Consider the following 11,105-nt stretch of genomic DNA (forward strand, 5'->3'; position numbering starts at 1 on the left):
ATGAATTTCAGCTCAATTTTTTTAAAAAGCTAGAGCATTCAAATTCATAGATACAGAAAGTAGAATAGTGGTTGACAGTGGCTGGGGGAGAGGAGAATGGGGAATTATTGTTTAATGGAATGGGTACAGAGTTTCAGTTGAGGAAGATGAAAAAGTTCTGAATGTCAACACAAATAATCAATAATCAATCTATAGGAAAGAACAGAAGAGAGTTTTATTCTGGCCAAGCTGAGGACTAACCCAGGAGCGCAGCCTTCAGCAAGGGAGGAAGCTCCCCGGAGAAGCGTGGTTATCAGCACAGTTTATATACCATTTCAGAACAAAGAACATACACTGAGCAAGACAGGAGAACATTCTTTCAAGGTTTCAAGGAGATATTTTTGTTATAGATTAGCACGCACTCAGCAGGCTGACATGATGGCTGTGGGAAGGGAGACTTACCTGGCGTCACAAGAAGGGAGGCATTAATCCTCACCTTCAAAGAGCACGTTCTTCACTGTAGGGGAATGACTGAATTAAGTCTTTACTTTAGTGGTTAAAGGAGATGGACAATGTGCGCCTGACAGGCCATAATCAGGCTTCTTTTGTTCACGTAAAGTTCAGGCCAAATCAGGTATAAACCAGAAGGGCTTCCCCATAGACCTCCATGTGTGAACATTTCTTGTATTGTGAAGATGGATGGTGGTGATGTTTGAACAACAACGTGAATGTATTTAATGCCACTGAACCATACACTTTTAAATGGTTAAAATGGTAAATTTTATGTCATGCATATTTACAACTAAAAAAGAATTTTTTTAAGTAAAATCTTGTGTTTATCAAAGGAACCAGAATCAAAGTGAAAAGGTGAGCCACACACTCTCCATACTATCTTCTCAATTTTTCTGTATACCTAAAACTGTTGTAAAAAAATAGAACAGGTTGGCTTAGCAGGTTTCTCTGCTCTGGGTCTGACCAGACCAAAATCAACACGTTAGCTGGCTGGGCTCTTATCAGGAGGTTCTGGGAAGAATCTGCATCAAAGCTCATTCAGAGTGTTGGCAGAATCCAGTTCCTTGGGATTGTAGTACTGAGGTCCCAATTCCTTGCTGGCTGTCGGCTTGGGGCTACCCTTAGTTCCTAGAGGCCTCTCTCTTGTCCTTGGACAGGGTCACCTGCATCTCTGAACCAGCAGTAATAAGTCAAGTCCTTCTCATGCTTTACATTTGCCTAAAGTCTCCCAGCCAAATCCCCTTACATCTTAGGGCCAGCATGGGGCTGGGGGGTGGGGGCTGGGGCTGGGGGGGGGGGGGCGTTGTCCAAGCATCTCATGCTTTCCTTTTCTACTACACCACTCTAAATCCAGCCCAAGAACATTCTCTGCTTTTAAGGGCAGAGATTACGCCCACTTGGATGATCCAGGTTAATCTCCTTATTTTGAGGCCCTAAAATTTAATTGCATCGGCCATCTTGGATGTGGCTTTCACTATTTTAAGGCAAAAATTACAAAATACGTTATGTAATTCATAACATAATCACAGGGTCCAGGGATTAGGATGCAGACATCTTTCAGGGCCATTCTGCCTATTACAGCTCCCTCGAGGTCGTGGTGCTCAACCCCACTAAACACAAGTGGGGACAGTGAGGCCCAGAAAGCCAGCTTCAGGCTGTTTACCCAAAGTCTCCCAACCAGCATGTTGTGAAGCTAGGAACAAATGCCAGATCTAATTGCAATATTTTGCCGTCCATTACCAGATTACACAGTCTAGTAACACCAGGATCTGCCCGGAGCTCTACCAAGTCTACAATGCACTTTCGAGCCCGTTTTCTCACTTTATCCTCTCAAAATCCCGGGCAGGTATTCAGAAGTGGAATTACTGGGTCTCCTTGATCCACCAGAACACTGAGTCCCAAACTGCAGCACTTGTGCAAGCAGGATCTCCCCAGTCTTTCCCGTTAGCGTGTCTACAACATAAACCTACCCACTTATCCCTTCCAGACAGCACATGTCAGGGTAAAGCAAAATGTCTCGAGGCCTTGCTGGGAGGCAGGCCCTGGGAGGGACGTGGGGACCCACGGAGGCGAGGAACTGTTGTCTCGTGGCCCTAGATCACGGTGTTTGGTGTAACTGCATTTCTGGTAAAAGCCACTTTTGCAACTCTGTGTTAAAACCCATGCCCTGAAAACTTGGTAGGCATGCCGGCCTCCGCCTGAAGTACCCCTGAACACTGGCAAAGACGGGAGCCAACGGGAAGGACGAGGAGCGTGCACAACTGCGCATGCGCGACCCCCGAAACCTGGCACGAGACCCGGAGGGACGCGCGCGCGCTCCAGCTTGAGGTTTTCCACCGGGGGCGTGAACGTAAAGGGTCCCGGTTTGTCGTGAAACGGGCAGCAAAGAAGCAGAACGCTGGTTGACGGCTAGAGTGCCATCTTGGACGTGGCTTTTCACAATTTTCAGGCGAAAAGTTTTGGAAAGTAAAGTTTTATTAAAAAGTGGACAAAACTGAAGAACTGTTGCTCGTCACGGTGACGCTTCCGCCGCGCTCGGCGCTCGCTGGCGGCCGGCCGGCCTCTCGGGCGCGCTGACCGGGCCGCGGGGCGGTGGCGGCGGCGGCGCGATGCGGCCCGTGGACGCGGACGACGGCCGGGAGCCCGAGCGGGACTGGGAGACGCTCCCGAGCCCCCTCTCGACGCCGCCCGCCGGGACGCCGCCGCCCTCGAGCGCGAGCACGTGCGCGCGCACCTGCGGGCCCGCCGGAAGCTGCTGGAGATCGACAGCCTGCTGGACGCCCTCAAGAGCGAGGTGGAGGCGTCGCAGGAGAGCGCCGTGGGCGCCGGGGCGGAGGAGAGGGTGATGAGGCTGTGCGAGAAGGTGGAGAGGAAGGCGGCGGAGGCGGCGCTGATGGGGCAGAGGCTCGTGGAGCTCCACCGGCAGATCGACGGCTGCGGGTGCGGCTGAAGGACGGGGCCGGTGAGGCCGCGCTCAGCTTTTCGCTTGGACGGTTTCCCTCCTTTTACGTTGGTAATTAGAGAAAAGTAATTTCAGTTTTTTTAAGAAATGAAATGTAAAGGTTATTAGTCGAACAGTAAGGGGTGTAGACCTGTCAAGTGGCCAAAGGGGTTGAACCAAAGAAATCCCTAGGCCGTAGAATAAAATGTGGGGGGAGGAGCGCAAAGTTTAAAGGTGTGAAACAGAATGACCGTTATTGGATATTTTTAAATTTAGCTGGGAGTTTGGAGAGTTTCACTTGCCCGTTTCTGCAAGAGTTGGCATTCTGATGCCTGACTGCAGGTTTAACCCCGGGACAATCGGTTCTCGCTCACAGGTGTCCGAGGTAAACGAAGCCGGGCGCTAGCGTGGTAAGGATGGGTTTTACTCAGGAAGCGCTATCGCAGAGGGGAAGAGAGTCCAGCGTGACCTGAGCTCGGCTTCGCCAAAACAAAGGGCACCAGACTTTTTCAAGGCTTCGGTGCGGGGGCCCGGGCCCAGGAGGGCAGAAGGGCGTCTGGGCCGCGTGACTAGGCCATCTGGGTTTGCTAATTGGAGCATGTGCAGGGGAGAAACAAGCGTCTATCTTTGCCATAGGAGCGATGGTACAAGTCGCACCAAGGCGCCCACCGGCTCTTCCCACAGAGACGAGGAGTGAGAGGCCAGAGAGACGCTTGCAGGGCCTTGAGACAGTTTGGGGTAGTAGAAGATTTGCATTTCAGGGGGCAGAGAGAGGACTTATAATTGCAAGCTTTTTTAAAGTAACTGCTCCATGAAGGGGTTCAGGGGTCTGTCCTCCTATCATCAGGTTTTGGCTGGAACAAACAGTAAGTTTTCCTGGCAGCCTTTGAGCTTTCCCGGGCAGGCACTTTAGAGGATGGTGCTGGACGCCAAGCTGGACCATTCTCAGAGAGCCAGGGTTTGGACAGAGCAGTTGTGTGCTGAGGGTTCTTTTGCAGTTCTCACAGGTAACCTCTTGCTAATAAATTCTCCCCATTAGGTTCACTGTCAGGCTCTGGTTGACTGGTTGGCTGACACCCTGGAAAAGCTGAAACCTGAGAGCCTTTTTTTCACTTTTTGGTTTGCTGCCTGTGTCCTTTCTGCATAGAACTCTAAGACCCATATGGTCTGTGGTGACACTGTGTGGATAATGATTGCCAAATGTATTCGGTTCTGGAAAGAACTTTTACTTGGGAAAGGCTCTCAAGGGAATTTGAATCTACATTGTAAATTAATGAGTGGTCATGTTTTTTATTCTTGGAATTTCTCAATGTTTTAAAATGTTGCTGCTTCTGTGACCTAATCACTGCTGGAAACCTTGGGACAAGCAAAACACGTGTCTATTTTCAAACAGTGGAGTTATCAGAGGAGCTCTGCCTGCGTCATTGGAAGATGCCCCTGGAAAAGGGCTGGGAGATGGTTTTGTGTATTAAGTGTTTGCTTAAGATCTAAGACCCATATATATTGATCCAGATAAACCGAAGCCCTTTAACTTTGCTAGGCAAAAGACAATAAAAAATCTTCCTCAGGATTATAGTTTGTGCTTATTGTCATCGTCATCAAATGTGGTAAATTGCTTGTGGCTTATAAGGCACTCAGTAAGCCCAATATTGGGAAGGACCAGTAATCCCCCGACACCATAGTGGGATTGGGGTGAGGAATGAATGGGCACAGTTCTTACAGCAGGAAAGGTCCTCGTGGAACCTGTTGGTCCAGGCCTCTGACTTTAAGCCCTGAAACACATATGATCAAAATCATTGACTGCATGATGTGCTCCAGACCCTAAGGTAGGAATATGGAGATGAGACCTGATGGGGCAGACACGTAACAAAATAACTCAGGTACTGTGTGCCAAGTGTCATACGTGCAGGCAGTAACTCTTCTGGGCATACTACATGCCAGGTGTTGTTCAGAAATAAAACAGTAGAACAGTGTCCCTGCTCTAATGAAGCTTTCATTTTAGAGTGGGGAAGCTTCAGAAAACATATGAATATATCATATGGTGATATGTTCTGTGGGTAAAAAAATGCACGGTGCTGGTAGGCATGTAAGATGCAAGATTTTGGTGGACAGTGAGGATGCCCTGGACCAGACTGCAGTTGGGATCTCAGGTCCACTACTAACTGACGATGTAAGCTTTAGCAAGTTTTCACCTCGCTGTACCTTTTCTGTAAAATAGGTATACTTATGTTACCCACCTCATGGGGATGTTGTGAGAATTAAGTGATTCGATACTATGTAAAGCGCTTACAACAGTGCCTGACATAGTAAGGACAAGTACTAGCTGTTATTGGAAATGGAGTGTGAGGAAAGGACTCACCAATGACTTTAAGGTTTTTAGCCTTAAAACTAAACTAAAAGGTATTTTAAGATTTTTGGCCTCAAGATCTTTTATGAAGTTTCACAACTGTATATGTCATGTCTTTTGGAAGCATTGAGGAGGCTGTCAGCTGTGCAGGGGTGCAGACACCTGGAAGCCTTGTCAGATAGCTGCTTCTTGAGATGGGCTCTTGGAGGAGGAGCAGAATCTCCCAAGGCAAAGGAGAGAGGAAAGGGTGTTGTAGGCATAGGGAACAGCATGAGGAAAGGTGAGGAATTCAGAACTGGTGTGATGGGTTTTTGCAATGGGACAGGTCTGGTGGGTTGGATCGTAAACCATGAAACTACAAAGATTTGTTATTTGTAAAGTTTGCCTGTCACCCAGAATTCTTGTTTTAAGCTATTTGGCATTGAAATCCATTGATGAAAAAGTTAAATGAGCTGTTAAATGAGTTAAATTGGGATCCATGGAAAGGTTTTGAGCAGGGAAATAGTAGACATATTCACGTTTGTATAGCCTTAGGGGTAGCAGGTTTGTGTGGCTTCTTCTTCTAGTTTTTTTTTAAGGCATAGTTTTACTTTTAAACTTTTTTTGCTGCAGAAGATTAGCCCTCAGCTAACACCTGTGCCAGTCTTCCTGTACTTTATATGTGGGTCACTGCCATAGCATGGCTGATGAGTGGTGTGAGTCCACGCCCAGGATCCAAACCTGCGAACCTAGGCTGCTGAAGTGGAACTTCAGTGTGCCGAACTTAACCACTAGGGCAGCCCCCTATGTGGCTATCTGCTATTAGAACTAGGATCAGCAAGTTTTTTCTGTAAAAGGCCAGATTATAAATGTCTTAGGTTGTTAGGCCATACAATCTCTGTCGTAACTACTCGTTTCTGCCACCGTAGCTCGAAAACAGCCAGATAATACCTAAACAAATGGTTCTGGCTGCGTTTCCAATGAAACTATTCATGATAACAGGAGATGAGCTGCATTTGGCCCTTGGGGTGGGCATCAGACTCCTGGTCTTAGACTTCCACTGCAGCAGAGCTTTCTGTAAGGTGTTTGGTAGTTAGCAGGACATTCATTAGTGAGTGCTCTTGGGAGCAACACCTGTGGGAGGGAAAGAAGTGGGATAGGGCAGAAGGGAGAGTAGGGTTGTGATGAAGTCTCAACAGGAAACTTATCCAGCTCTTGAGAGTTCTGAAGACTGGTAGGCAGCCTCTAAGATGGCCCTCAATGATCCCTGCCACCTGGCATTCCTGCTTTTGTAGAATCCCTTTGCTTTGAGTGTGAGCCAGACTTACTGACTCGCTTCTAATGAATAGAATTCCGCAGATGTGATGGGATGTTGCCTTCAAGGTTGCGATATGAGAAAACCATAGTTTCCATCTGGGACACTGTCTGTCCCTCTTAGAATTGTTTATCCCAGGAAAAGCCAGCACCATGTTATGAAGCAGCCCTGTGTAGGGGCCCATGTGGTGAGGGACTGAAGCGTGGCAACAACCACAAGAGTGATCTGGGAAACAGATCCTGCTCCTATCCCAGTCAAGCCTTCAGATGAGACTGGAGCTGCTCAGCCAATAGCTTGACTACAACCTCATGAGAGACCTTGAGCCGGAGGCACCCCACTAAGTTATGCACAGACCCCTGACCCACAGAAACTGAGAAAGTACATGTTTGTTGTTTTAAGCTTCTAAGTTTTATGGAAATGTGTTATGCAGCAATAGATAACTAAGACAGGTTTGGTAACGCTCCAGAGCTCTCCCCCAGTTGGGATGAGAGGACCAGGCTTTATATCTCTATGGATCAGCCATTGAATGCAGGTGCCCCAGGAGGAGCATCCTGACATTGGGTGAGGCAGAGCCCTTCAAATGAGGCAGCGCCCTTCAAATGAGGCAGCCTCTGAAGATGACTGCCAGCTTAGGGCTGCCTCCTAGAAGCTGTCACAGCAGCTAGGATAATAAGATCTTCATTCCTGAAGGGAGATCAAGCCATGTGCCCCATAACTCCCAACTTTATGAGGCCCTAGACCGGCCCTGTCAAGTTCGCCAAGGCTTATAGATGCCTCCAGAGCCAAGGCTGGCTTGTATGTTCACATCCCTGGGTTACCTGCTTTTCCTTTTCCATTTTTAGCCTCTAAGGATTCCACACTTTTTTTTCCAGCTCAGCAATGCATTTAAACAGAAATCTTTATCTTAAAGTTTTATTCAGTATTCTACATGTTTTCAGAGGGAGGTTCTTTTAGGATGTCTAGTGAGTGAGTCCCACTAAAATGTAAGCTCTGTAGTGGTGAGAATTTTGTTTGGTTCACTGCTTTATCTCCAGAGATTAGAGTATCTGTCAAGTTAATAACTTGCTTTACTGCCCACAAGTGAAAATGAGCAGATTGTTGGAAATGGGCCCTGAAGAGTCTGAGGTGCTGTGATTTTACTGTAGACCCATGTCCGTTCATAGAGAGAGAACACCCTACTCTGGGCCCTTTTTTTTTTAAGGATCGCCCTGTGCTAGCAACTGTTGTCAATGTTTCTCTTTTTGTTTTCCCTCCCCAAAGCCCCAGCACATAGTTGTATATCCTTGTTGTAAGTCCTTCCAGTTCTATGTGAGCGGCTGCCACAGCATGGCTGCTGACAGGCGAGTGGTGTGGTTCTGCACCTGGGAACCAAACTCAGGCCACCGAAGCAGAGAGTGCTGAATTTTAAGCACTAGGCCATCGGGGCTGGAAGTCTGGGCTCTTTAACTGTCTCTGCATCTCTCAGCCTCCAGGAATCCATCAAAACTGGCTGGTGGTGCAGTAGTGAAGAGAACCAACCAGGAGATGTCTTGCCCTTAAGTACATTCCAGTGGATGAGACAGATGACAAGCAAGGGAATCTGTGCCATACTGTCCAGTTGTGCTACATGTTCTGAAGAAAAGCGAAGTGGGGTCAGAGATTTGAGACAGTGAAGGAGAGTGCTGTTTCAGGTCTGACAGTCAGAGAAGGCAGGCCTCTGGGGAGGTGGCATCTGAAGTGACCTGAGTGATGTGAGGAATGACAGGGGAGGGAGGATGTGATCTGATTTGTACTCTCAGGGATCATGCGGGCTCCTGGTGGAGAGTGTAGAGGCGAGCAGGAGACCAGGAGGAGGTGCTGCAGTGAGAGAACAGTGGCCCTGGGTGGATTTGAGAGTGACTGGGAAGTGGAGTTGACAGAGGATGCTCTTGGACTGCATGAGGGCAGCAAGGGAAAGGGGTCAGTGAGCTGGCTCACCGAGATGGGTATTGGGACAGATTCCTGGGAAGGGGAGATGCAGATGGCATATTTTCTCTCTACCCTTGACCCACCCAAGTCAAGTAGGGAGGAGGCTCCTCAGGTACAGCCCCTAACTACTACTTCTCTTCATATACAGACCTGTGAACTAGTAAGATGTGTTATCCACCCCTTACACCCAATGTGCAGTGGTGGGACCAGCATCCTCTAATTGCTGTAGAAACTTTGAACCAAAAAGAGGGAAAACAGAAAGCATATAATAATCACTTGTCTGTAGCAATTCTGAAACCCAGCTGGGCCGTTTCCAGTTCCTTGATTAGGGCTCATTCTTACTGCTTGGTAACGATTTTCTATGAATCTGGCTCCACTCTGGGCTCTCAGTTCCAACCTCCGAATTAACTTTTCCATAAAATGAACCTTGGAATTGCAGCTGAATAGTTTTTTTTTCAGCCTGCTTGTGCCTGTAAAAATTTTGGTTTCCAAAATTCCCTTTTCATTTTGTATTGTCTCTGTCTCCTTTAGGTTAAACTGATGTAATTCTTTTTAAAACTTTGTGAGTTTCTTATTCATTTATTTATAATTGATTAACAGATATACCCACAAAAGCCACGTTCAGGAAACTCATTGAGATAAACCCTTCTCTACCTTGGGCTTCCAGTGATAGTTGCAGGGACAGTGCCCTTGAGATTCTTAGGAACTCTGTTGTTTAAAAGAGATCAAGAGTAGTGTCAGCATCATGGCAGAGTGAGTGATTCCCTTTGTTTCTCCTCTAAGTTATAACCAATCAGACATCCATTAACCAACACAGGACTCCCTTCCAACCACAAGAGGATGCCTAAGAGATCTATGCATCTATAGGTCTGAAGGTGGGTGGACTGGACCTCTGGGAGGCAGTGGAGCTAGGGGAGCAGCCTCCTCCCCCTCCCTGGGCAATCCAAGGCCCAAATCCTCACACAGCCATGTGCACCTGCAAACAGGCTGCAGGGGCAGGCACGGCAGGTGTGGCTTAGCCCCCCACCCTGCAACTGGCGGTGGTAGGTGGCACACATGCCCTGAGAATTCAGGACACAGAGTGGAGCTGGTGACCCAGTCCCTTTCCCCCTCCCCCTCCTCCAGCAGTGGCCTGGTCTTTCCAACAGTAGGGACAGTATACAAACCTCAGATTTTCCCAGCTAGGGCAAGGTGCCCTTCCCTAAGTTTTCAAAACACATTGGTTCATGCCAGAGACCAGAGGCTGCACGAGCAAGCAGCAATGGCAGTCTCTCACTGCTTAGCCCCTGCCCCCCCCCCCCAGCAGTGTCAGGTGGAACCTGCGACCAGAGGCTTCGAGAACCGCAGCAGAACCAGTGACCCAGCCCACAGTGCTGGCACCCCCAACACCAGCTCTACCAGCAGTGAGGGCTGCATACAATTTCCCAGGTCCCCAGGCCCCTGGCAATGACAGTGACACCTATGAATCCAGTGCCACTCACAGCAGTGCAGCCAGCACCCCCAGACAACCCAGAAGCAGCAGCACAGGTGGTGCACAGGGCAGCAGCATCCAAGCCTGTGGAGAGCCTGTGGTGAGCCAGTGAGGGAATAGGAGACCCTGAAAGCAGCAGAAGTGCTGCATCCTGGTGACCCTGGTGGCAACACCTGAGACTGCAATGAGATCGTAAGCAGCGAGGCACCAGCAATCTCAGAGGCATAAGCAGCACAAGGAGGGCACTGATGATGCCTCTAGCACAGGCAATACAGGGGGGAAAATGCAGACTCTCAAACAGAACCAGAAGCAGCTCAGAACCAAAGTAACCAAAGCTTTACCCAAATAAGAAAGGTGGTTACTACCACAAATGCACTGGCAGAGGATAAACTCATCAGTACCATCAAGAACTGCAGTAACAGGGCAGAACAGAAAGAAAATTACAACTCTCCGGAAACCAAACTGAAGTCACAGGAGATTACAGTCTGACAGGGAATTCAATAACTGTCATGGAGAAACTCAACAAGTTACAAGAAAGCTCAGAAAGAGACAGTTCAATGAACTCAGGAATAAAATTAATAAACAGAAGGAGTACTTCACCAAACAGATTTAAACTCTAAAACACCAAAGGAAACAAATTCTGGAAATGAAGAACACAATTAATGGGATGAAAACTAAAGTAGAAAGCATTAATAATAGAGCAGACCATATGGAAGAGAGAATTAGTGAGCTCAAAGGTAGAAATCTAGAAATGATTCAGGTGGCAGAGGAGAGAAAACTAAGACATTTTAAAAATGAAGAAATTCTATGGTGTCTGACTCAGTTAGGAAAAGTAACATAAGAATCATAGGTATCCCAGAAGGAGAAGAGAGGGAGAAAGGAGCAGAGAGTCTATTCAAAGAAATAATAGCTGACAACTTCCAAATCCTAGGGAAGAACTGGGTGTTCAAGTACATGAAGTTAATAAAACTCCTAAGTATCTCAATGCAAAAAGACCTTCCCCAAGGCATATAATATTAAAACTGTCAAAAGTCAATGACAAAGAAAGAATATTAAGAGCAGCCAGAGAGAAGAAGATAACTTATAAAAGAACCCCCATCAAGCTTTTAGCAGA

At 47.7% G+C, this 11,105-nt stretch overlaps 1 protein-coding gene across 1 annotated transcript; it reads left to right on the forward strand.

Moving 5' to 3' along the window:
- The first annotated feature begins 1,297 nt into the window (after nucleotides 1-1,297).
- Nucleotides 1,298-4,502, forward strand: MRFAP1L2 (Morf4 family associated protein 1 like 2). The gene is given in 2 exon segments (XM_070613324.1): nucleotides 1,298-2,643; nucleotides 2,646-4,502. Coding segments are annotated over 2 exon segments (339 nt in total). The 5' UTR covers nucleotides 1,298-2,600; the 3' UTR covers nucleotides 2,942-4,502.
- The last annotated feature ends 6,603 nt before the right edge of the window (nucleotides 4,503-11,105 follow it).

The sequence above is a fragment of the Equus przewalskii genome, chromosome 3 (assembly GCF_037783145.1).
Source record: "Equus przewalskii isolate Varuska chromosome 3, EquPr2, whole genome shotgun sequence".
In the NCBI taxonomy this organism is placed as follows: Eukaryota; Metazoa; Chordata; class Mammalia; order Perissodactyla; family Equidae; genus Equus; species Equus przewalskii.